Consider the following 27,040-nt stretch of genomic DNA (forward strand, 5'->3'; position numbering starts at 1 on the left):
CATGACTGTCTAGTGGAAGTTGGTAATGAGTACACTGAACCTATTGATTTATATTTTGTTGAGCAAAATTTTTTGTCTATTAAACACAGCAATGGTTAGGACTGTGAGATGCATCAGATGAGGGCAGATGGACCACATTTTACTAAAAGTGGTTCCTCTCTTTTTTGAAGCATCAAGCAGGTCAAATAATGGGGGGTAGCTCTATAGGTCTGTAGCTGGGTGAAGAGATGCAGTTACCATGTGTTGCATGATGTGATGCCTTGTTTTTTGCTTTGAGAACTTGCAGGTCAGCGACAGCTGGTTAATGGTCTGGTTGGCTGTGCATGGCCCATGTAGTCAAGGTACCAAAGGGAGCTGTGCTAAGAATGCAGAAGTTGAAATTGCTCTTGTGATGGACATGAGGAAACTTGCTGTATTTTGTGATTTTTTTGGATCACGTTAATTATCCTTCAGAGAGAAAGTACTGTTTCCTGGAATGATGAATACATTTTGTTACTCTTTGATCCTTCTTGAGATAATACTTTCCTCCTTCTTTGAACAAACAGTTAGCGAAAGAACAGCATATCCGATCTGAAAATTATGCAATCTTCAATATCCTGAGTAACGGAGAGATTGAGTGTAGCAATTCTTTGGAAGATGAATGTGACACAGAGATTCCTGGACAGGCACTTATCTACCGTCCTGCTCGTCAACATATTTACTCTATCTTGTTGGAATCTGCAAAAGGTAAGGATTAAACTATTTACACCATTATTCAAGTACACTTCCAATTTTGAAATATGAAATCTCAGATGCGTAGTTTCAGTGGTTACATCAGCATGGCATTTAGGATAAAACCTGTGGATAGCTGAAGCGTAGTTCTTGAGGAATCAAGAGAATGTGACAATGAAATTGAACTTTTTCTATGTACTGTCCAATTTCAGTGCTTTTAGAGATACTATTTTTGAATTGGGCGGGGGGGTATCTTGTTAAATAGGGAGCCTTTAAAATTGTTAATGACCAAAAGACTGAGCAAAACAATGATATTTAGAAGATTTTAGAAATTTGAGAGGATATGAAACCTTATGTTTCTTTGGTAGGTGTAGTTCCTGATGAATTCATGAGTCGTAATACGCTTCTGTAAACCAGTAATGCACTGTTACAGCTTTACCTTCTATTCATTTTCAGTCTGTAATTTTAAGAACAGGGGATAGCCAAATATAGTTTTGGTAGTAATACAAGGGCAAGTAGTCATGTCAGTAGTTATTAGTTCTTTCATGAAAGTGAAAGAAAATTATTTATCCTGTTATGTAAACAGGTTTTGTAGCAGGTATGTATATCTGTGCTTCCATTCTTCTGCTTTAAGATAGAATTTTTTATTCACATCCTTGGACAAATCTTATGTTCTTAAGACTTCCAATATTAGATAAATGTTACCTTTACAGTGAGTTGAAAATTAAAAGTGTAGTGAACTTTTATTCTTTCTAATATGTTGATTTCTCCTTGGTAATCACTTTAAATTTATTGATGAAAGTGCACCACTGTCAAATCTAATATTCAAACTGTGTGTTTAAAAAGGCAGTGAAAGGTAATTAAGTACCTGACTTCCTTCAGCAACTGGAGATTGAAGTTGTGCAATAATAGGAAACAAAAATAGGAAAAACTGAATCAGAGTTTATATAGTCATTTGGAAGGAGAGTAACAAAAATCTCGGCAGTGGTCATGCACATCTGTCATTTTTCGTTTTTCGGCCTACTGCCTCTAAATATTTTAGACAATTATAACTTGGTTGGGTTTTATTTATTCCACCGAGCAGTGCAGGATATTGGTTGATGTTTTCAGAAATACCCAGACCAAAACCTCTAATTAACAGTTGTTGCTGTGAAATGGCAAGGTAGTAGGCTGATTTTCATTTGTATGACACTATTTGTATTATACCGTTTGTAGTACTCAGGTGAAGATGATTAGAATTGAAATGCAGAAAAATTAATTTGGAATCTTACTGAAAATGAAATTTGAATGTGAAAGAGATCTTCTTTTAAGGAAGTGATTTTTAGAATAAACACACAGGTAACGCATTATTTATTCTCAGTTCATGCTTCAAATTCCTGAGATGATTTTCCGAAGTAAATCATAGTGCACCCTCAATCCTTAGCCCTTCCAGAAAGGTAGATAGAGTGTTCCTGCATGGGTACCCTTATCAAATCTGCATTTTTAGTGCATGTGTCTAACTCTAACTGTTTTAACTGTGTCAATTCCTAGTAGTTCATGGGCTCATTTTTTTATCATACTGTACAGTTGTTTCTAAGTCAAGAGTGTAGATCAGAGTCTGTATGGTAATTAATAAGTAAATATCAGCATTATTTTTTAGGAATTTGCTGCTTAACCTACAAAGAATTTTTGTTCTTTACAAAGTAAGAATCCTTTGCTTGTTTCTCTCAGTTGAGGTTGAGTTTACTTTGTTTTGTAATTCCCTAAGGGGCAGGATGGAAAAAAGTAACCTATACTGTATGTAGGCTGTAGCATAATGTAGAATTACTTTTGATTAGCATTAAAAAGAAGTTTATTAGGAGTCAGACGATTAAATCAGTCCATGTGAATTCTGCTGCCATTGTGATAGAGTTGCTGATGTAGCTCATTTGATGTAGCACGTCAACAGAGGTGATTCTTCCCCTCTACTCTCCTCTGTGAGACCCTACCTGGAATCCTGTGTCCAGTTCTGGAATCACCAACATAAGGATATGGAACTGTTGGAATGGGCCCAGAGAAGGGCCACAAGGAATGATCCAAGGGCTGGAGCACCTCTCCTGTGAGAGGATTTGGGTTGTTCAGCCTGAAGAAGAGAAGGCTCTGGGGACACCCTATAGCAGCCTTACAGTACTTGAAGGGGGCTACAGGAAAGCGGGGGAGGGACTTTTTACAAGGGCATTGAGTGATAGGACAAGGGGGAGTGGCATTAAATTGGAAAGGGAAAGATTTAGACTGGACATTAGGAAGAAATTCTTCATGATGGTGGTACGGGAACGCATTGCCCACGGAAGCTGTGGCTGCCCCATCCCTGAAGGTGTTCAAGGCCAGGTTGGATGGGGCCTTGGGCAGCCTGGGCTGGTGGCAGGTGTCCCTGCCCATGGCAGGACAGTTGGAACTGGATGGTCCTTCAGGTCCCTTCCAACACAAACAATTTTGTGATTCTACAATTTGAAGCTGACTTGGCTAACTCCACACAATGTTGCAGTTTGTAGTGGGGATAGATGCTTAAGATCCCTCAGCTGTAGGATTACTGTGTTGGAAACTGATCTATTTGCAGTTTACAGATCTACTTATTTACTATTAAACAGGGGTAGCAAAGCAGCCAAAATTTAGTAACAACAGAGGTTACAGTTTCGGTAAGAACTAGTTTAAAATAGCCTGAACTGTCTCCCCTACCCTGGAACAAGAAACTGTTACTTTTGAATGTCTAGGTTGAGATTTCCAAGCATGCCTAAGAGATCCAAGAATCCACAGGAGCTGAATGTTGTTATATATGTTGAAATGACTTGCTTAGACCATGCCACTTCGCCTGAAGCCATAGTGTGATAAGCATTTCTTTTGCTGTTGGTGCCATTTTAAGTAATCCTCTTGCACAGCCACTCATTTCAGTCCCTGTGCAACCTCTCAGGTTGCGTTGTTGCAGCTGTTTGAGCAGCTGCGTGGTGGCCTGGCTTGAGAAAGTGAAAATAGCCCTTCCCTCCCTTTCTTGCAGTCAGGTAACTAACCTGGTTCTGTTTCCCCATCTGAATTTTTGTGTAGCCACAAACAGCTGTGATGAAACTGGTCAAGGGAATAGCAGGGAGTGGGAAAGCACAAATCGGTGGTTGCCTGACAAAGTTAGTAGTTCTGCTGCAAGAGTTGCTTGTGAAGCTCTGCTTTCAGCAAACATGTACGTAATTTTACTCACAGAAGTGTTACTAAAATTACAGCCTTATTTTTGCCCCTTCAAAAATAAATAGGGGGTTTACGGTGATTCTCATAGCATGGCATTTGTGGTCAAGGTTGTTTTAAAGGTATCTTTATAAGTAAGTGATATATTGCATATAGTGATATATAAATTGTCAACTTTTAGCATCATTCCTAGGAAACCATTACTATTGGAAAAACTCAAGTAGTAAGGAAAAGTAACAATAAATCATGTATCTTGATAGGCCAGCCAGGCTCACTCTTTTGTTTGCAAAGTGTATAGAACAAAGCTGGCAGTTTTGGCAATAGCTCAGTCCATGGAAATACCTGCACCTGCATGGCTTTCGCCAATTAGGAGGTTATGTAATGTAGCCTAAGTCCATGGCCAGCTCCTGGAAGTCCTGGCATCACTCCCAGTTCTAACATTAGCAGACCAGACTGATCCTTGCTTTAACACTGTCCAAAACAGTCCATTAGCAGAATTTTTGCCAGTTATCACCAGTGACCGCTCAGAAGGGCTGGCATTTTGCAGGTGTAGATAGAGGATATGTGTAAGACTGCATTTCCAAATGTCTCATGTTTTGGTATTTTGCACATAGTTGAAATATCCCTTAGGCTGTCTAAGCAGTGCTTCCACAGCTCATTCGGAATCTATTTAAACGAAAGGAACTGGTGTTTTTTTAATTTCACTGGTGATATTCTGTATGTGCATTGTAGGGAAAAAGTTTGAAAAATGACTGTTTTTTTCCAGAGATATTTCTTTGCTGGGAGGATTGGCATTTAGTAATCGTGTATCAATTTTGTTCTTGGTATGTTAATGTGCTGTTAGTTTGCAGGACCTTGCTGTTAGCTATATTTATTTGGCTACTTATGTAAGCAGTAATATACTTCTGTTACTAATGGTCTGTAATAGTGAAAAACACTCAGCTGATGTGGTGCTACATCCTGTACCAACATCCACATATATTAAAAGAGCAAAACTAGAGATTTCTTACTGGCTTCTCCTTTTACTGTGCTTATGCTCGATGGATGATCTAAAAATAGTATTTTACTGGCATTTGGAATCGAGAGACATTTTGATAAGTTATTTTGTGAGTTGTGGAACTCATAAAGCGTGACTGTCCCTGCCAGCTTCCCCTCAGCAAACTTTTATATTTCCAAGCTTCTCCCTAACATCCTCTTAACTTCTCTCCATGTCCTTGACAACTCCCTCCTGCAATATATGGTATTTTCAGGTGTGTTCCTTATTGCTTTCTGCTTTCCCTAAGTCCCATCTACCTTTTTATTCAGCTGTAGCGCTTTCATAGGTACTTGTGTATTGATTTGCCATCTGGTGTGTTTGGATACTGTGGATAGCTTTACTTTCCTGCCTTTCTTTCAGTTGGTGCCCTAATAGAATCCCTCTGTCAGCTGAGTCACCAATTTCACAAAAAGTTTAGGAATTTAATATATTTGAAAACTTTTCTCCTCTGTCAAGTTTAGTTGTAACAGACCAGTACATCCATAAATTAATTATGACAGATGTCCTAATTGTATTAGGCTTGCTTCCTTAAGAAGCCAGGCTAGAACTGGGGAGGCTCAATTAGTTGAGTACATTGAGTAAAGCAGAGTAATTTACATAGAAAATCTTAAAAGAGAATCATAAAACATCAGAAAGTTTCTGAAATTGACTTTGTGTGTTAAATTGGAGGGTTCTGTTCATGAAATAACATTGCAGTCAATGATTTATAATTGAGGTGTAAGACTATTTAGACACAGGAATGTGCATTTTAAGGCTTTTTATTCCCCCCAGTGTAGGCATTTTTTAATTTTATTCTTAATGTAATCAGTTTTTGAACAGTGAAGCGTGGCAAGCCAGGTGTAATGCTGTTTCCATAGTTCAGCTGTTGGTTTTTCGATTGTTCACCTTTATTGGGAATTTATGCTGCAGATCCATGGGTAAGGAAGGAAAAAGCAGCCAGGCTGTAAAACAGAGTTTGTCTTGTTCTTTTCCCCATCTATTACCTCTGATACTAGAATTCCATTTGAGAAATTTCAGCCCTTGCAGCATAGTGCACTACTCATTTGGGGTTATTTTTTAAGCTGGATGAAGTTTTTGATTAGAGTTCATAATGTAGCATCAGAAATATTTGTGCAGCAAAGTGTAGGGTGACTGGAATTGAGAATAAAAACCAGGAATTTTTAAGAAGAGTGGCTTCATCACTGGGTGAGATCTGGAAGGGATTATGCAATTCTGTGGATCTGGAAAGGGACAAGGGAAGTAAAAAAAAAAATAAAAACCAAAAAAACTTTGAGATTTGCCAGGAAAATACTCAAAAACACTACTCCAAGTGCTTGAGACTAGCTAAATCTATTTATTTCACACTGTTTACCAGACTGCAGAGAGTGGAAATTTAGGGCACTATGACATAGTTACCATAAGCAAAATGTGGACAGAATGAAGAAGCACCATTTGTAACAGCAATAAAGATTCTCATTGTTTTGGGTTTTTGTTTTGTTTTGTTTTGTTTTTTTAATGAAGACTTGCACTGGAATGGTTATGAGCTAACTATTGGATAAACTGCATTTCAAAAATTCTCAAAAGCTGGAGGTTTTTCTGAGATTATTTTAATTTTTTTTTAAAGCATCAAGTAGTTAGATGCACAACCCAAGTGGTGAAATTTTTAATTTAAGAGGCACCCCTATACTATGCTATGAGGCAGGGCAGAGGTGAGGTTAGGGGGTAGGAAGCCACTTGAGCTATTATGCATAAACAATCCCTTTATACTAGATAAAAGGTTTGGAACAATGGGCTGTAAAAGCTCTGCATCTGATGGTGGGATGACTTCATTGCTGTCAGCTTTCAAATAGCTATCAAGGCCTCCTTATAAAGATTTTGTCTCAAACCCTGACACAGGAAATGTCAGGGCAAGTTGGGAGGAGAATCATATTAAGAACTGCCTTCATATTTGGCAGTGTGACAGCCCTGAGAGACTGAGGTAGCTTATGTAGGTCCCTAAGCTATGCCAGATGCCTCCACAGCTTCCTGAACTGCCTTGGAATGGTAAGGCCTAAAATTGGCTGAAAGCCGTTTTAGAATGCTTTCCACAGACTCTTGTACTTACATTTTTGGCTACAGTTCCCAACTCCAAACTCATGTTTTTAGTACATAACACAAACTCTCTTCATTTATTCTGATGATTTGTCATAAAGATATTAAAACTAATTTTTCTCGGTTTGTTTTTGAAGAGGCTGAGCAAACAAGTAGTTATGAAATGCCCTCTATTACTTTACAATCCTGATCATCCTGCTTCCAGCTTTTACACTAGTGTCAATACTCGCATTTGACTCACTGATCCAATTCTGTCTTTTTTTAGGTGGAGCCTATCCTTTGGTAAAAGAGTGGTTTGTCTATTTTGGAAATTCTCTCCAGCAGCCAGAGCTGATACAACCTGTACAACCTTCTATTCCAGGTAGAGTAAAAGTGCATTTAAATCTGAACTGTAATAATAATGTCACTAAAATCAAGTTAGACAATCCATCATCTCATGTTTGGTATGGAATTCAAAACAACTGTAGAGAACAAGTAGCTAAAGTAGAAATACTGCATGCCTGTTATTGCTTTTAATTATCCTGTGTAATTATAATAGGATTCAGCTTTGAGCTACATGTTATTACTATGTCTTGTTAAACCCAGTACTAATTCAAACATCATCACTACAAAGCAAAAAATTTCTTAGAGGTTCTAAATACAGCTCTGAGGCCAGGGTAAACGGTGTATAAGGCCATATTAAATTTCTTCTATTAAGCTGTTTGAGTGAATGTGTTAACGAGACTGATGAAGAATATAAAAAAGAGTCATATTTAGATCATAGAATCATAGAATGGTTTGAGTTGGAAGGGACCTTAAAGATCATCTGATTCCAACCCCCCCTGCCATGGGCAGGGACACCTCCCACCAGATCAGGATGCTCAAGGCCCCATCCAACCTTGCCTTGAATACTTCCAGGGATGGGAAATTTCCAGGGAGCACCTCTGGCAATCCAAAAAGAGAATGTAGTTTTCAATAAAAATATAATTAGGCTATCTGTTCGTGTGAAGGTGTTCTGCTGTTTTAAGCATTAAGTGTTTTGTGTGTTTTTATCTTCTTTCCCTTGATAAAAAGACACATTCATGAACACTCCTAGTGATATCAGTGTTATGAGGAATGCTGTACATTTACAGGGAAGTGTAATACACTTTAGTGAAAAGATTGGGTACTGTATATGTTACTCTCTATCGCTGTTTTGTATCATGCAATACAAGTTTAGGATAGGAAGTAAACAGTACTGTATCAATTTTGTTATTTCAGGGGGGGAAATTGTTCTAATTGTTTATTTGTCCATGCTATTGCAGTCATAACCCCTCTATCCGTACTCTCACAACACACTCTCTCTCTCTCCATCATCTGTTATCATATGGATTAGGAGATCAGAGTTTTTTCTTATATGAAATTAATTAGTTCCATTGATAGATAATACTATCGGTATTTTGTTAAGAAAAATTAGTATCTGTTTGACTTTTTGAGGGCAATTAGCAGCACTTCTTCCCTCAGTACCCAGAGCTTTCTGTAGCAGTCCTTGTTCTGATTTGGTCTAAGAGATGCATGCCCTTTTTTAATTGTTGTTGGCTAGGTTTTAGAACCTGCTTGTTTTTAATTTTCTAGGGTTATTGTAAATTTTCTTTTAAGGTATACTGAGATCGTATGTTTATCTTTATATTTGAAACTCACATATTTAGAATTGTCTTCAAATTTGAGGACGAAGGGAAAATAGTTGCGTTTTAGAAAGCAACCTTTTCAAAATCCTTTTGAAAGGAACTGTTTTGAAATAAATGAGTTACTTAGACGAAGTACCAATAAGATTTCATTTGGTATGCAGTAGTACCCTGATACAATATTAGGAGAGTGATTAGCTAATTGACTTGATGATAGCATGAAAGTGATAGCTGTGAAGTTTTCCAGATGCATATGAATATACAGAGTAAAAATTGATAGGTCTGCATCATACAAGTGTTTTATTTCAGTGTACAGTGGTCGGTGAACATGAGTTTGTAAAATAAGCAAACCAAACTTAATGAAGTATAAACCATGCCTATGTAGTTACATTTCAGTTTGCATGATTTCAGCAAATATACTGTATTTATTGTTGCAAAATTTTCTGTCCCAGATACTATAGTACCTTCCTCCCTTTCTGGAGAGAAATCCACTTAGTATCATGTATTCCGATTCTACTGCTCTGTAAACATTCTACATATAGAACCCACCTTCATTTTGACACTAAACAAAATTTAAAATCGCTGTGTGTGTTTATAACAACCTCGTAAGAGGAGTTTATAAAAACAGCATCTTCTCAGCCATAATCTTTAACTCAGTAATGAAAGGCTGTTCAAGCAGACTATTAAAAAAGGGGAGGAGGACTTCTAGTGTTTATTTTTAGTGCTCTGTTGTCATTCCTTCAGCTAACAAATATTTTTCTAAAATTTTTACAGTCCATATTTGTATGCCTTACATTCGCTCATGCATCTTTTATTTTCCACAGCACGACTTTCTAATTCACCAAATAAGGTTCTCAACAGCGCATCACATTTCTGAGGCAGGGATCATATTTAGAGCTAAATTTAAAGAAGTTGTTATAGGAAGTTAGAGTTCAAAGCTATCAATCAAGATCAGGTTACTCAAAAAAAGAAAAAACCTTACTGGAGACTGTTAGAAAAATCACAGGTGCAATTAATCTGGGAAGGTCCTTTGTTTTATCTTTTTTTTGGAAAAAAATAGCCTCATCATCACAACTGCTTTACAAGTGTACTGATGAGAAAATACAGGAAATCCTCACTATTGAATTTGATTTATACTAAAAAGTCTGAAGAAAGAATATTTGATAACCACTTTGAACTATAATGTGCATAACCAGAAATATTTTAAATTCTGCATTGATCTTAAAAAAAAAAAAAAAAAAAAAAAAGGAATTCCCACAGATTTTTTGTGTGTGTGAAACAGCTGAAGTGTTGCATCTGAAAGGCTTGCTAGTGATGGATTGAATATTTTTAGAAATGAAATATCGAATCCTAAAGGTTGTAAGATGATACCATAGAACATGTTTAAAGTATAATGAGCATCAGGTATATGTACTTTTCTTGAGAGACGGACTTCTGAATTAGCGTCTGGGCTTGCTCACGTTTTCTATCTCTATTTCTCCCTTCTGGAATGTTTCCTTTTAGTTGAGTGAATGTGATTATGATGTTTCCCACACATTGACAGAGCAACACTTAAATTGGTGAAAAATGTCTCAGAGCGTGAATTTTGTTAGAAGATCTGTGATCCAAGAAAATACTGTTTAACATCCATATCTTGTGAACATGGCAGGTCTATTTTAGATATGTGCAGTTTATGTGGAACAGAGGAAGTTTTAAAGTCTTTACTGGAAATGTATGGATTCTGCTTTTCATTTTATTTCTGGAAATGTATAGGATACTGTAGCTTCATACAACAGGAGTCTGGACGTACTTTCAGTATTGTAAGCTTTGTATCTTACAGGAATATGTCATGAATACACTTATGTTCAAAATGCTGTCTCTGGAATGCTTCTTTAATGGTCAGATTTAATTGGCATTTGGGTTTATGGCATCTTTAAAATTGGCTACGGTTGTTGACAAGTTAATGTTGAGTGTTCCTAGCAAGTACATTTATATAAACTCATTTTTATTGCTCAGTATTTATGAGTATGTAAAACGATGAAGTGTTAAGGTTCTATTACTGGTGTTATAAAATGAAATTTCAGTAGTCACGACTTCAAATATACATGAACAGTTAACTTTATTGTCACAGTTTAGCCCCAGCCTGGCCTGAGTGCCAGCTAAAACGTGAACAGTTGGTCCCAATTCCCTCCCCACCTCCCAGGCAAAGGGAAATGAGAGAAACATACTTGTGGTTTGGAAACTAAAACAGCTTTAATGAAACATTAATAAGAAAATAATAAAATATATACAAATATATGAAATTGCCCCCCACCCTCGATGACTACGTCACTACAGATGCTGCAGAGGTGGCATGGTGAAAGGTTCAGAGCTGGACTCAGGAACTTGATTCAGGAGTACAGGGATTAGGTATCACGTTAAAAAGACATACAGAACTGTCACTGGATATTGGCCATCAAAGCAGAGAGAGAGAGACCCTTGTGATCCCTCAGTTTTATACCAAGAATGACGTATATGGGGTGGAATACTCTGTTGATCAGTTTTGGGTCACCTGTTCTGTCTGCACCTCCTTGCAGATGTGACCCTTTTTTGCCTCTGACTTATGGCATTCAATCTGCTTGAGGGTGGCCTTGGTTTCTATAGGAATAAGCATAAGCAATGACCTTTCTGCATACCAGTGCCCTGTGTTATCACACCTAGAGGGAAACACTATTGGAAAAAATTGCAATTAACTTTCAGAAATTAATTTACTTAGATGAGGCTTAGCTGAAAGGTTAGGAAACTGATTCAACTTTAGCTCAAACCAGAACATTTATATATTTGTATTTATACGCACAATTATGACACGTTTTAAGATGCTATGAATGTGAGGCTCACTTTTGTATAATCCTTGAGTTCAACAGTACCATAGTATTAATGCATTCTACAACTTTTGCATACATTGCATATTCATAAATCAGATATTGAAGCTCAAACAAATGAAATAAATATTTATGTATTCCCTTGAAGAAGTGCTTTTGTTTATCATAATACTTTCTATATGACAATGTCTAATTGTTTGAGTGAAAAGGAAAAAGGGGAAAAAAAATTATTGAATAGCGTTTTTTCTCTTAATTTGTTGGTTGTCCAGTCTTGTGTTTAGGCAAATAATATCTCTTTACCTCTGTGGAGATCTTTGTGTGATGCTCCTCTTCTTGGAGGACCCAAGGACTACAGTTTACGTGGTACTGAATAGAGTTTTCACACAGATTTGTGCAGTGTTGAGGATAACCATAGCATATGCAGTGTTCAAGTATCTCTTTGTAATTCATAGGAACTTCTGCTTCCTGCAATCCTAATAGGATAGGTAATTTTCTCATGACTAAAGATGTCAATTATATATAGGTATATTTTGTCCTGTTTCCCTAATGTTACTCATTATTTGGGGTGGTTTTTTAGGTTAATTTAGTAAATATTTAGATGTATTCAGAAAGTAAAATATTTCTTTCCCTATCCAAGTAAATTTCTCTCTTTCAGGAATGTTTCTAACTGCGGTAAAGTATGTAGTGAGGATATAACTACAGCAGAGAACGGTTTTGGTGGTCTACTGTATATGAATCTTAGATTGACTGTATGCATGATGGGAGAGACACTAAATTTCAGTGTATTTGTTTCTTTGTTTTACTTGTTTCATTTAAGGGTTTATATAATGGGTGTAATTACTCAGAAAAGTAACACTTTCAGTTGGTGTATTCCAGAAGGAGATAATGTCAAATTCTCTTTCCCAGAGTAAATAACTCGTAATTCATCACTACCTCTTTTTCCCAGGCACAAGTAGATGCCGTTTCTTAAAGTGTAAGAGACTGTTTATGGAAGAGATATCTTGAATTTTTTGTTGAGCTCCCTTAATATAGATATGTAATCTTGGTTATTGATGTAGTTCATGGCTTTACTCTGAAGAAAGAAGGATTTCTATTATTAGGTATACCCTTGGACGCAATTCATTTAAAATAAAACTGCACAGATGGAAAGAGTACTTTTCTTGAACTGATTCTTGGTGTATCTCTTCATATGCTGCTGATTAGGAACCTTCTAGAAAGCAGGAACCTTCTAGAAAGCAGAAACCAGGAAAACTATTTAAGTTTATCCTTGTGAAAATTGTCTCACACATTAAAGTTGCTTAGCTTTGGTAGGAAAGGTTTACATTGTTTTGGTTTTATGCATGTTATATTTGCTTTTCTTACTGGAAGTCAGTCTCTGCTGCTTTTTTTTTTTTTTCCTCTTAAGGCAACAATTACCAGTATTAAAACCAGGACTTTGAGTTTTATTGTGCTGTCTGTACTGGCCCGGTCACTGCCAGTGTTATCACTAACCCACATTTCTGACTCCAGTCGAGCAACTATTATTTTTAATTAATGCGTATGTTACCTACAAAATAAGGTTGGAAACTTACAAATTGTATGATGATAGTTCTTTACATAGTTAAAACTTTTGATGGGAGAGTTAGTCTTAAAAATAGTAAAAGAAACATCCATTGGAGTATGAAGAAAGAAAACTCTTACCAATCTTCTAGTTTTCTCCCTCTTCAAAGAACAAATACCATTTGGTTAATGGGCTTTCTTTGCTGAACAAACATGTCTATGTAGATTTCAGCACCTTGTCAGTTTAACCATTTATTATAATCAAGTGTTCCTAACTGGACTGCAGCTGCTGCATGTCACACAAAAAAAGAAAAGGTGTTACCAAATGTAGCTTAATTAGTCCACACTTAAAATTCACACCTCATTTTATTTAACTACAGAAGCAGCAGTACTTTATGGGAGGATTCTGTCTTTAATTGGGATTCTCAGGCATAGCCAGTTAGCTGTTCTGTTATTTCACGTGCATTGGTGTTTATTTTGATAATGGATTAAATGTAACTTAAATGGGGAGCAAATTTTACATTAGTTCACACGTTGCCATGTTGGGACATGGCAACGTGGGGTAAATATTAAGGATTTAGAAACCAGAGTGAATGATACTATAGAAGGTCTGGAAAGACTTTATACAAAATTGATAACAGTTCTTTTGTGTGTGTTTGCCATCACATTTCATACAGTAGCCAAAGGAGCGCAAATTTACCAGATCACCTTGGTTTTTGTTCCCAAAGTGGAACCTACTGCAGAGGAGTCATATCAGCGCAGTGTTTTGTGGAGAATGTGTGTTTGACAGCAAATGGCAAACCAGTCACCAGTCTGTTCATTAAAACAGGTGGTTATAACGGAGGCAATGTGAGGATCCTTCAAGGATTCCTGATACACTAGCTCTAGAAGAGAGAGAAGGCATAGATATGGTGGTTTTCTGCTAAATCGCTATTTTATGGAGAAGCTCACCTTATTTAATGCTGTGGATCCCCAAGGAAAAGGATACACTTTGCAAGAACAAAGTTTGCCTACGAGCGTAAAAGCCTGCTGTCTCAAAGTTGTCTGTATTGTTGTAACAATGGAATTCAGTCTGCTTAAACATGCCTGTATTAAATATAGTTTGTTTACAGGCCTTAATTTTTTGGGATGTTTGGTTTGTTTGTTGGTCTTTTTTCAAATGCCAAGTTTTGTCAAATATTTTTTATTTTTATCTCTGTGGTCTTCGCAAATGCCAAGAGCAGATCAGTTGTTTCCTTTCAGATTGCAATGAGGCAGGCATGTTTTACCTTGTTGCTGCCAAGGTAAAATAATAGATTTCTTTTGTAGGTGGAACACCTAATTTGAAAACATTGTGGTTTGCCAAAGGACCCTATGTGGAAAAGCAACGATATAGTACATTTCTGGCATGCTTTCACCTTCAAGATGAGATGGAAGATCTCCAAGCTCTAGAAGCACCTGTTGCAGCATTCTGCTGCTTGCTGACCTATCTTATGATGCAGGTAACTGGGACAGTCACTTTTTCTGCAGCTGTTAGCCCTAATAGATGTGATTTACTATAACAGTGTTTCTTGCTAGCCTGTGGTGTTCTTTTTTCTTAATCTTTTCTGTAGGCATAGCTGATTAAATATAACAGTACTGTGTTACAGTATTTTTAATTGCTCCATTTAATATGCATTATCCTGTTCAAGAAACACTTGGGTGTTTTTTTAGTTATGCTCACATGTGCATAACAAAGCCCCTTGGGTGTTTTAACAGAGAGAGTATAAACTGAAGGATTTCCCCCACTTTTTGGGACCTGTTTGCAAATTAAAACTTCTCTCTTTGTGTTTCCTTTGTGTCCTCAAAAGAAGCCATTCCTTCCAGTGACTATGCAGGCTCTGCAAACAGACAGTATAAATATTTAGTGATCTCCAGCTTGTCAATCCACTCAGTTTCAAGCCAGAATTGAGGACACGACTCTTCTAATAACGTTCTGAGTAATAGGGGATCATTAGGTAGCAGTTCTGTTAGAGTTCCAAACATCTGTCTGCCTGCAGTCTACTTTAATTGTAATTAAAAGGAACACAAGATTAAATACAGTATTGCTTTATCATTTACATTTCTCTTAGTTATTTAATATTCATTGTCTGTACTTGTCACCTTTCAAATGCTGATCTAGCAAGCAGATTTTTCTCTCTGAGAATGAGAAAATTATAATGCCTTTATCTAACCTGATAAACTCTGATGTACTTCTACTTAAACTGAACTGCATTTTGTCTTTTGTTTTGCTTTTTCAAACTTCACTTTCCTCAGTAACAATTTTATACTGCTGTGCGATACAGGAAAACAAGCTTTTCCTTTCGTTTTCCTTCATACATGTTTGCTCAAACTTAGGCAATGCATTGAGGAAGCATGTATGGGAATATACAATTATCCATATAGCTGTTGTTTTCTTTTTGTATAGTAGAATATAAATGGAAAGATTTTGAAGTTGAAATGCATTAAGCATCATTTCACACCTTACAGTTTCAATTCATCAAGATACATGTAATCTACTTTGCTTTTAACATACTTTTAAGTGTTTGGCTATGAAATCACGGTTTCACTTATTTCGCTATTTTCAGTGTTTATTTATTGTGCTACCCTGTAGACCCTTTCACAGCATGATTACTAAATTATTTGAGAAGAGTTTCTTTAGTGGGATTGAGCAGTAATAGGACAGAACACCTACAGAGTTATGTGGATTTACTGAGCCTTGATCACAGGTTATATATAACATGGGGAAAAAAAATGCTTGTCAAGGAGATGTTTTTCAGAACTTATTATGCAATAATTAATTTTAAAAACAGAGGTGAAAACAGTTTTGCAGCTCAATAGCAGGGGCATTATGCAAAGGGCTTAGTTTAATGGAAGGTTTTTCATAACAGTGCCAGTTTCTCAACACCGTCCTGTTTTCCTGATTTTCTTCTGCCCTCTGAGTTGCATTGATACAATCTACCCTGTGAACCAGACTAGGGAATTGATTTGGATTAAAATGTTTTTCATCACTGAGTTGTTTTAAACTTTGATTAGTTCTCTGCTATTGTCCATTTGTGCTCTTGGGTTGTTTGAGAGGAAACATGAGAGCAAGAGTGTCAAGAAGTGATGCTTTGAGCTGGCCATACTGGTTCCATTTGTTTTATAGCTGAGAAAACAATGCTTGTCTAACTGTGGCCTAATTCTTGTCTTTACTTCACACTTCAGTCTATTAGAGTAGGAAGGTGGATTATTACCCTAAAAGTTATTTAAGTTGGACAGTTGTAAGTTGTCTTGGAGCAGGTTAACATCATTTCCTTCAGCTCATATGAGGGAGACAAACTTCCTAAAAAATTTCATTACTTGTCACTTAATCTAATTTAAACTTAGGTTTTGCAGCAACAAGCATACTCTCCAATCTCTCTGGCTTCTTCAAAATTTGTGTACAGGTATCTGCTGAAAACTTTAGATTTTTTTTTGTTTTTTAAATGAGAAAGAATTTCCAATAAGCAAATCTTTAACTATTTAAATGAAGTGTTGCTTTGAAGAGTAATCTTTTCAGTGAGGGTTCTTTTCAAATGCCCTCCAAATTAAGAACAAATATAATTTTAAAATTGTAAAATAATAGATGTGTCTTGAAAAGTTGGGGAAAAGAGTGAATAAAGACAAATATCAAGCTATAGAACCTCCAAAGAAAGGGGAAGTTTCTTGTTCAAGCCATTGGAAGAAATCTAACAGTGAAAGTGGTTGCTGAATAAAATATTTCTCTAAAGAAGTATTTTGATATTCGTAAGCATTTTGGCTGATCTGCTCTGTAAGTGACATCTCCTTGTTGTTGTACTTGCAAGCAGTCTTTGGTTTACTTTTCTTAGCAAACCTTGTAATTATTAAGAACTGTTCTGTAGCAGAGAGTAACTTTTTTCTGTTACTGCAAGATATTAAACATGCAGGTTTAGTAAACCTCTCTTGTTGCCATCTACACAAAAGTGAGACCTGATTAGAATTACAGGGTAAAGTAGGGCCATTATCAGATCTTAGCAGCCAGGTGGAGTTAATGAATACCAAGGAGCATTCTCAAAGCTTAAAATTTTTCTGATATCCATCACATTCTTGTGCTTTCAGCAAGTTTTAACTACTTTGTAGAGGGTCAAGTATTTTACAGTGGGACAAGCAGCAAGGCCTGATTTTCTAAAAAAAGAAAAATCTCAGTTGTGGGATGAGCACAACATTCTTTGAAGATCAAGCTGTTAAAAGAAAGGCAATGCAGAGTTTTGGGCAGCCTTTTAACTGTGCTGTAAGCCTGCAATGCACATTTCCACACCATGCAAAGAAACCTTCCTTCAAGTTCCATTTGTTAAAGAATTGTAATGCTTTATGAACCTTACTTAGAGCCTGCCTTAATGCCTCAGCATTTATAACAGATATTTGGTCTTGGTGTGCATGTATAATCTATATAAGAGGAAGGAAGTGATCAGGACTAGATAGGTACTGTCAAGACATCAGCCCAGCTAGTCCAGAGACACTGTCTTTCTCCTGAGGTGACCGTCTGTCTTTATGGAATTTCAGAATGCTTTTTCATCACAGTAAATGTCTGCATTCTCCTTTTTCTGATAGAAGTATTAGTGTTACATGAATTTAGAAATTTTATTTTATGTTTTCCAACTTGAATATTTTAAGTGTAGTTTTCCTATGCTCTAGCAACTCTACTAAGTAGAGTTCTTCCCACTCCAATGTGTAATCTAAAAAACTAAACCAATCCAAATATATTTTGTTAAATCTTGAAATTTAACTTAAATAGGTAATTGAAACCTTTAGAATTATTTTGAAAATTTCCAGCAGATAACTGTGTAAGCATTTGAAAGAAAACCTAATTGTTATCACATCTGTGGTTCATTGAGGTGAGTTTTGATCTGGGTATTGATTATAAAGCATTTTATATTTTTTGGAAAATCTAATTTTTTGGAGATGAAGGTATTTCCTGCTATTAAGAAAATTCAAGAGAAGAGAAAAAGCTGCATGATGAGTAGACATATTGTTTGGTGTGTGGAAATCTGTGTATATACACTGAACATGAGTACTGGGATATGCATTTCATTCAAGCTGTGAAAGTAAGTATTTTGTTCCCTTTAAGTGTCTTCCTAGATGATGCATTCACAGTGGTCATAACTTCATGAGGTCATTGATTTAAGTTGGATGTGCTTGAGCAAGAGGAACCAATTTGCAGAAAGATCCTCTTCAGAGCCTTCAGATAATGTGTTAATTTTTCATCTGTTCTAGGTCAGTAGCCTCTCTCTGGAGGACTTAGATGCATTTGTCGCAGTTGTTCTGTGCCTCAAAGGAAAGTCAGCGGCTCAGCTGGCAGCTTTGCAGGTATGGACTGGAGTAATTGAATAACGTTAAAAGTTCGTGTAACTTAAATTCTTCTGTATTAAGCTTTTTTCAGATATGGGAACTGAGGGTCATGGCAAATATATAGGCTATGTGTATACGTGCTATAATTCATGTGACTACTTAGTTTTTTTAATAAAAAAAAAAATAATTAGAAAGGACATGTTCTAGTGGTATCAGTCCTAGGGTGAGTGAATTAAGTTTCAGACTTCTTCCTGACCTGACTTCCAGCTGGTGGAATATTTGTAATGGTGAATTCTGTCTCGCAACATTGTTTCATTCTTTTTTCCTGTGGAGGATAGTATTTTGGGACATATGTTGTATGAAAATTACCACATTAAATAAAATTTAGTGTTACTGTTTGTGGGAGAACATAAACAAAACCAAAACCGTAAACCTAACCAGAAAAAGTCTTGTTACCTAATGTGGCCCACTGTAGTAAGGACCTTTTGGATCATGCTGTTGTGTAATTATTCAGGAAGTATTTTTGGAATTTTTATGTACTCTGGGCAGATCTGTTTTTTCACTTTCCTATCTTAAAATCAAAGAATCATAAAATGGTTTGCATTGGAAGGGAACTTAAAGATCATCTAGTTTCAACCCCCCTGCCATGGGCAGGTTGCTCAAAGCCTCATCCAACCTGGCCTTGAACACCTTCAGGGATGGGGCATCCGCAACTTTTCTGGGCCACCTGTTCCAGTGCCTCACCACTGTTACAGTAAAAATTTCTTCCAAATATCTGAATCTCCCCTCTTCCCATTTAAAACCATTTCCCCTTGTCCAGTCACTACACTCCCTGACAAAAAGTCCCCATCTTTTCTGTAGGCCCCTTTTAAGTATTGGAAGGTTGCTGTAAGGTCTCCCTGGAGCCTTCTCTTCTCTAGGCTGAACAAGCCTCACTCTCTCTGCCTTTCCTATTAGCAGAGGTGCTCCAGCCCTCTGATCATCTACATGGCCCTCCTCTGGACTCATTCCAACAAGTCCATGTGTTTGCTGCGCTGAGGACTCCAGAAATGAACACAGTACTCTAGTTGAAGTCTGACAAGAGTGGAGTAGATGGGGAAGATCACCTCCCTTGACCTACTGGTCACACTTCTTTTAGTGCAGTCCAGGATATGGTTGGCCTTCTGGGCTGTAGGCACACGTTACTAGCTCATGTTGAGCTTCTTAAACACCAGCCCCCCCAAGTCCTTGTCTTCAGGGCTGCTCTCAATCAGTTCTCTTCCCAGCTTGTATTTGTACTTGGAGTTGCCCCAACCCAGGTGCAGGACCTGGGCTTTGGCCTTGTTGAAATTCACGAGGTTTGCACAGACCCATCTCTCAAGACTGTTAAGGTCCCTCTGGATGACATCGCTTCCCTCCAGCATGCCAACCATGCCACACAGCTTGGTGTCATTGGCAAACTGGCTGAGAGTGCCATCAGTCCCACTGCCCATGTCTCTGACAAAGATGTTAAACAGCACTGGTCCCACTGCTGACCTCTGCAGATGCCACTTGTCACTGACCTCAACTTGGATATTGAGCTATTGACCACAACTCTTTGAGTGTGACCATCAAGCCAATTCCTTATCCACCAAGTGGTCCATCTGTCAAACCCATGTCTCTCCAATGTAGAGACTAGAATGTGGTGCAGGACAGTGTAAAATGCTTTGCACAAGTCCAGGTAGATGATATCAGCTACTCTTCCCTTATCCACTAGCACTGTAGTCCAATTGTAGGAGGCCCCCAAATTTGTCAGGCACAACATACCCTTAGTGAAGCCATGTTGTCTGTCACCAATCACTGCCTTATTTTCCACGTGCCTCAGCAGAGTTTACAGGACGAAGCACTCCATGATCTTACCAGGCACAGAGGTGAGACTAGCAAGCCTGTAGTTTCCCAGATTTTCCTTCTTCCCTCTTTTAAAAATGGGAGTTAGGTTTTCCTCTTTTGCATTCAGTGGAAACTTCACTGGAGTGCCACGACTTCTCAGATATGATGGATACTGGCTTAGCAACTGCATCCACCAGTTCCCTTAGGACCTGCAGATGCATCTCATCAGGTCCCATGGACTTGTGCAGCTTCAGGTTCCTTAGATGGTCTCACACCTGATCTTATCCTGTAGTGGATGGTTCTTCAATCTCCTAGTCCCTGCCTTTGCTTTCTGTAGCTTGGGCAGTGTGGCAAGAGCCCTTGCAGGCTCAGACAAAAAAGTCGTTGAGAACCTCAGCCTTCTTCATATCCTGGGTAACCAGGTCTCCTGTTTCTTTCCAAAGAGGGCCTACGTTCTCTCCAGTCTTCCTTTTATCACTGACATACCTATAGAAGCTTTTCTTGTTGTCTTTGACATCCTTGGCCAGATTTAATTCTGTCAAGACTTTAGTTTTCCTAACATGATCCCTGGCTGCTCAGACAATTTCTCTGTATTCGTCCCAGGCTACCTGCCCTTGCTTCCACCCTCTATAGGCTTCGTTTTTGTGTTTAAGTTTGTCAAGAGTTCTTTGTTCATCTATGTAGTCCTCCTGGTGGTTTTGCCTGACTTCCTCATTGCTGGAGGTGCATTGCTCCCGAGCTTTGAGGAAGTGATCATGTCCTGTGAATTTTCTATTGAAAGGGCAGGAGACTAAACTAATAGAATATCTTACATAAATAGTCTGAAAATAATGATCAATAAAGCAAGCATTCTGAACCTTATAATCAAGTATCTTATTTCCAAGATTCCATCTCAGAATAACTTAAACTGTCCTTAATCATAAATATGCTTATTTAATAGTTTTACAAAATTGAGTTATGCTGTTATTTTAATAGGTAGTAAACAGGTTATCAGTAGATATTTAATAGATATTTGTTTTTAGAATCAGTGGAGGATCCAAATGCGGTGGATTACATTGGTACGTAGCTAATGGAGGAAAACAGAGGAACAGAGTTTAATCTGTTTACCATACTTTTTCTTCTCTACTGAGAAATCAAACGTGATCCCTAGAAACAATTTAGTAAAGGAGCTTTCAGGGGAGTTGTGTTAAACTTAATATCTGCAAAATTGTAACGAAATACATGCTAATTTGCAATTTTGGACTTAGCACTATATTATTGTTATTATTTTAACTGTAGAAAAAGTGTTTAGTCCTTTTAAACAATTCTTTGAAGAACACTGATTTGATTGGAAAAAAAATTGCTATATTTCTGCAAAAGAGCCCCTTAGCAAAAAAGCTTTAGCAGAACAAAACTTGTACTGTGAAGTAAGAGAGAAAATAGAGCCTGTTCTCCTCATAGGATGAGGGGGTCTTTTCAGCCTTCACTTTCAAATCTGCTTTCTCATATACTATCCATATTTCATAATTAACAAGATCCATAAACCCACAAATTTATTGAAACCATGGACAATTTCTGTTTCATGAAGTGGGTTAAAGGCATAAAAAATACACTTTATTTCATGCTGAAAGTGGGCTGTGTACATACAACAAAAATGCACATTAAGTATTTACTTTCTGAGAATAATATAATGTTTATACATAAAGATTTGATTATTTTTCAGGATCAATGGTTTCAAAATACCAAAATGTGCATACGATAGAGAAGAGATTTTTATACATTCTTTTTCTCTAAAGTTTTGGGGTGTTTTTTTTTAGTTTCCTTGTGCCCCCCTTATATAGTAGATTAACATTCTACTTTGCCCAAGCCTCCCATAGAGCTTATACATAAGGTCAAAACTAAATTTTGGACCCCAGGTTGCCTATTTCTCTTCTTTCTATTTTAATCTGGTGTGCTGTTCTGGCAAAAAGCCCAGAGAGGCACCAGTCTGACTTGAGGACATTGGAGGGGAAAGGAGGCACTAGCAGTTATGCTCGCAGTCTTGTTTCTTGTGTTGTGCTGGCCCTGGTTGTTTACTACTGCAATTATATTTCGTCTTTCACCTGTAATGCATGTAATGCATGTCTAAACAGGAGAGGCTAATGTGAGTTATAGGCAGAAATACATTTCTTCTGAGATTTCTCTAAATATGCAAATATATGAAAAATTTGTGTTGAAGGTGGAGAGTTGTGAATGACATCTTTTCTGAATTTAGTAGCCAAAGGTGAGATAGGAAAGTCTGGTTAAAAAGGAAATACATCTGGAAATTGCTAGATGATATATGGATCTTGTTAAATGCTTATAAAACTGAAATGCACGTCTGAAAATATGAACTCAAAGTTAGTAGCAAATGCATGATTGGACATATATATCACTTACTGCTGGAATACACACAATGTGCAAGCTTTTTATAGCTTCGACATAAAATATACAGTTATGCTGGAATATCTACTTTGGAGTAATTGCGTCTTTTGCCACAGCTTGACTGTGTATGTGGCATAAGCAAGTCAAGCACTAGAGGGTATTCATTCAATTTTTCAAGTGCTTTCAGTTATTTTAAAAGTATTGCTGATACAAAATGAGCACAATCATTTTAGATCTTAAATTATAAGCTCCAGAGAGCCTTTTCCATTTGATTGCAAATGAACTTTCATAAAATACATAGTGTTACTTAATTAGCTTTTGGAATAATAATTAGAAAAATACTCAACAAACTAGTTAATTAGCTTGACAGGTAGAAGTAGCGTTAGCAAGACTTGTGGTTACATTGAAGAACCTTCAGATATTTTCCATTGTACAGTGTCATGGAAGCAGAATTAGCTTGATAATAGTATTATATCGATATTACACAAGATATTTCTCTCTCAGTATTTTTCTGGGGGGTGCTTGGTCACATGCGTGCAAAAACAGTGTGTTTTGGAGTAGCATGTAGGTATCTCAGTATGCTGCTAAATCTGTTCTGTATTTTTAAACTGTATTTTCTCCCTTTCCATGAGGACAAGAAAAGCATAAATAGTACCCAGATTCTGAACATTCCAGATTTTCAGTCTTCTGACCTATTTGGCAAGCTAAGCTACATTTGTCAACACCATTAGATGTGATACTTTTCAGAGATTCCAAACAGGCTTCATGGTTTTCAAAATATTGTTTAAACATATCCTCCATGTATGTTTATTGTGCCTGTGTAACTGTTTCCTGATAAATACTTACTTGAAGTCTAATTGGATTGAGGGAAACAGAAAATACAAGTAAGAACATTGTAGAGATCTGAAAGATAAACCTCTCTTACATACGTAGAATGTGCCTCTGTGATGTACATTGGTATTAACTAAAGTGGAATTTGCATTCCCAAATGCTTTACTGAACTGGGGCTTTATTTTCCCACAAAATTTGCATCTGTCAAAAGTATTTTTAAAATGATAGCTGAGATTGTAACTGGCAGGGGATAAGGAACAGCGGGGACTGAGGTGGTTTACTGATCTTGGCATCGCTTTCCAGCCCATTCTCTCATCTACAATCTTCAGTTTTCCACAATGTTCTGGGCTAATCTGGAACAAAAAGTGCAGCAGTCTGGGATGTGATTGCAAGCTGAGGTTGTTTGATCCCTGCTGAACCTCAGAAATATAACTTCCTCCTCCTTTCCTCAAGTTAGTTTTAAATTAGCTAATACAAACAGTTAAGTCTTCCCGCAGTTAAAATTAGTTTTTGTTAAAACATTTTTGTTAAAACATTTAAAAAAACCCAAACATGGTTAATCAAGAGGAAGTTGCACCAAATGAACCTGCTTATATTAAATCTGTATTTTAAGCCTGAATGTGTTCAAGCTTCCATACTCTGCTCTTTCCAAAAACTGTATTTTGGCTTCCTGGGCCTGCATGCCTAGTTCAGTACTGCAGAACATCTTTATTTTCTCTAGTAACTTTGAAGTGGTGGGTATGGCTCTCTCAATCCAATCCTGAGAGCAAACTATTCCTTTTGCATGGATCAAGCATTAGTGCAAATATAATTATATCTCAGGAGCTGAAGTTAGTTGTTGTTTACAGTAATTTTTGAAAGTCCCATCTCTAAATCTATTGGTATTTTTTTATCATCTTTTGGAGTCCAGAATAAATTCAGGTTTTCTTAGTCATGTTACATGGACAGCTCTCTCTGCCTTTCTGTGCTGCTGTTGGTTGGTAAATATAAAAAAACCCGTTCCTTACTCTAACATACTGAACTTCAGACAAGATTACTTACTGTCCTGCCCCACTATGAATCATTTTCTTCTTTACCAATCTGGGTATATTTATTAGTATTATTAGAGTCTTTTTCCTGAACATTTTTTACATTTGACATAAGCTCAAGTATCAGAATTCACATAACTGCATTATTGGCACAAATACAAACCCCAACACAACTAGATCAGCTCCTCTACCTTCTGAGAAAAATGCATTGATTTAGTGGGATGCAGTTTGCCTACAGAGAAAGTCTTAAGAAAGATTTTGAGCAAGGGCCTTAAACTAGAGGGCTGATATTCCTTTTTGTAGAAGACAATCTTGCATTTTTCTCCATAATTGCATGGGGTTGGTCTGCTTTTCTGAGAGTTTTACCTCTTACTGCCATGTAGCGTATTAGCAAGGTCTCAACAGCAAGGAGATAGGAGTACTGTTTTGGTTATAATTTGCTTTTAGGCTTTATATGGCATTCAGAATTTTTCTTGATGTTTAAGGTAGATGACACTCCAGAATATCAGATAACAGAATTGTTGTTGATTTTTAATCCATGATCAGTAATACTGCAGAAGTTGAAGTGTAGTTATTGGTAGTGAGGGTAATAATAAACCGCTCCTGAAATATTAAGCAAACTGACAGCTTTGAAAAAGTGAGATAACTCATTACAGAGAGGGAAAATAACAATTTCTGGTATCAACTGACACTTTCCTGCCAAGCTTGTGTTGGTCAAAGTGTAAGTTTACTCATGAGATAAATAGTTTTCACTTCCTTGCACATTGTATGTTACAAAGAACAAGCAGTACGTGAGGGTTGGAGGTGGTGTTTGCATGGTGTAGGTGGGGTTGCTCTCCATTGCCATTAAGGGTTGACCTGTGTCCCTACAGGGCAGGTGTCGTGCAAGGGCTGGAGCCAGGGAGAGAAGGGAGCGTGCCGTCAGGAAGCAGTGGCACGCGTGCACCTGCCTGTCATCTGCTCAGGGCTTCCTGCACCTGCCTGCCTGCCCCTGTCACGCCTGAGCAGGAATGCAAGCTGCACATCTGTCTAGGCTTTCCCTGGGGAAGCAGATGGCTATGTGCAACTTCAGAGAAGCAAAAACGTTTTCTGAAATGACCTAATGAGCCATTTATAGGTGGATGGAGAAAGAAGATAAAACAAGCCTTTAGGCATATGGTTACAGTGCTTTGCACGATGTATAGGAATTTTTCAAATTACTGTAGTAGAAATGTTCATCTTGCAGACAACAGAAAGAGCAAAGCTAACCAAAAACTAATTTTTTCCCTTTCTTTTCAAGTATATTCGTGATTGACATTATCATTGTCCAGGGGTTAAAAGTCAAGATGGGGTCCAGTTCCTATCTATTGCTTCCCCTACTACTTTTGTCAAATTGTTCAGTTCTTCCTCTTATTTTGATTCTTACTTTTAACACTCATGCACCAGTAGTCCCAATAATAGAAATTCTTTAGCCAAAAGTGCTATAAAAGTATGAATTCTTAACATTAATATTGATGTTTTAAATGCATTCTGCTCCTCTTCAACTTTATTTGGGGATTATTTCATCTGACACTCACTGAACAGTAGCTGAGATGTGGTGTTATTAACTTCTTTTAAAGAAATGGAGCTATGTTAAGAGAAAAGTGATGCATGTACATTATAACATCCCTTACAACATTATATCTTAGCACTTCAAGCCATCATCACTCGTTAAGACAATTCCATCCGATTGGAAACAATGCACATGGACAATAAACACCAGATGTGTAAAGGTGATTGTTACCTCCAAACAAGATTAGTTATGTATGGGGAGATTTAGCTAATTGTTTAGGAAACTAATCAGTGTGTCTACTGTCACACTAGCACTAATAGGAAGTATATGCATATTAACTAAAAAGGTATGTTACATTCAGCTAGGCTGCTATATGTTTCCCCAACAGATTTAAAAGAAGAGATGTTCAGTTTCTTGGCAAATAGAAAAATTATGTATATATTGGTTTTAGCAGGGACAGTTAATGCATACCTGTGTATTGTTTCCTACTTGGCAATAGTTTTCTATTTATTTTCTATGTGTAGGATACATAAATATATCTTGGCAGAAAATATTTCTATGCCAGGACCAAAGTTCCATAAGTTCCTACTAAAGTCAATAAGAGCTTTACTACTGAATTTAATAAAAGCAGAGCTATGCCAGTATACTTTTGAAAAACCATCCCTCAATCTACTCAACATTATTTACTATTTGGCAAAATTATACAATTGTATATTGTATTTGTACACTGGGGCTTCAATATAACAGAGCCATACTTCAGTCTACCAACAATGGCAAGTAATATTTTTCAATTATAGGGGGCTGAAAGCATAGTGGTTCTGCTGGAAGTTTATTTTGGCACAGCACCTTGTGCCAAAAAAATAGGTACGTTTTGTTTTAAAATGGCTGTGGATCATTTCCTGAGGCTGGAGTGTTCGTGAATGCTTATATCATCAGCAAAGCACCTGCAGAGTCCAATGCTTCCTGAAGTGCTGAGATCCCAAAGTCTGGCTTGTTACAGAGCATGCATTTCCTTTTAAACAGCATTCTTCTCCATGTTATGTACACCTTTAAAAATGGCCAAG

The 27,040-nt window shown here is 37.2% G+C and overlaps 1 protein-coding gene across 5 annotated transcripts in view; it reads left to right on the forward strand.

The window, feature by feature from the left end:
• FAM120B (family with sequence similarity 120 member B) overlaps window positions 1-27,040 on the forward strand; it is a 97,667-nt gene that overhangs the window by 4,014 nt on the left and 66,613 nt on the right. For all 5 annotated transcript variants that reach the window (XR_011337006.1, XR_011337007.1, XR_011337008.1 and 2 more), the window contains exons 3-6: window positions 546-726; window positions 7,272-7,367; window positions 14,337-14,509; window positions 18,282-18,374. Coding sequence is in view for 2 of the 5 variants with exons in the window: in XM_069852271.1 (XP_069708372.1) it covers window positions 546-726; window positions 7,272-7,367; window positions 14,337-14,509; window positions 18,282-18,374 (543 nt within the window). In the remaining 3 variants the exon portion in view is untranslated. The remainder of the gene's footprint in view (window positions 1-545; window positions 727-7,271; window positions 7,368-14,336; window positions 14,510-18,281; window positions 18,375-27,040) is intronic.

Source organism: Phaenicophaeus curvirostris, chromosome 2, assembly GCF_032191515.1.
Source record: "Phaenicophaeus curvirostris isolate KB17595 chromosome 2, BPBGC_Pcur_1.0, whole genome shotgun sequence".
NCBI classification, from domain to species: Eukaryota; Metazoa; Chordata; class Aves; order Cuculiformes; family Cuculidae; genus Phaenicophaeus; species Phaenicophaeus curvirostris.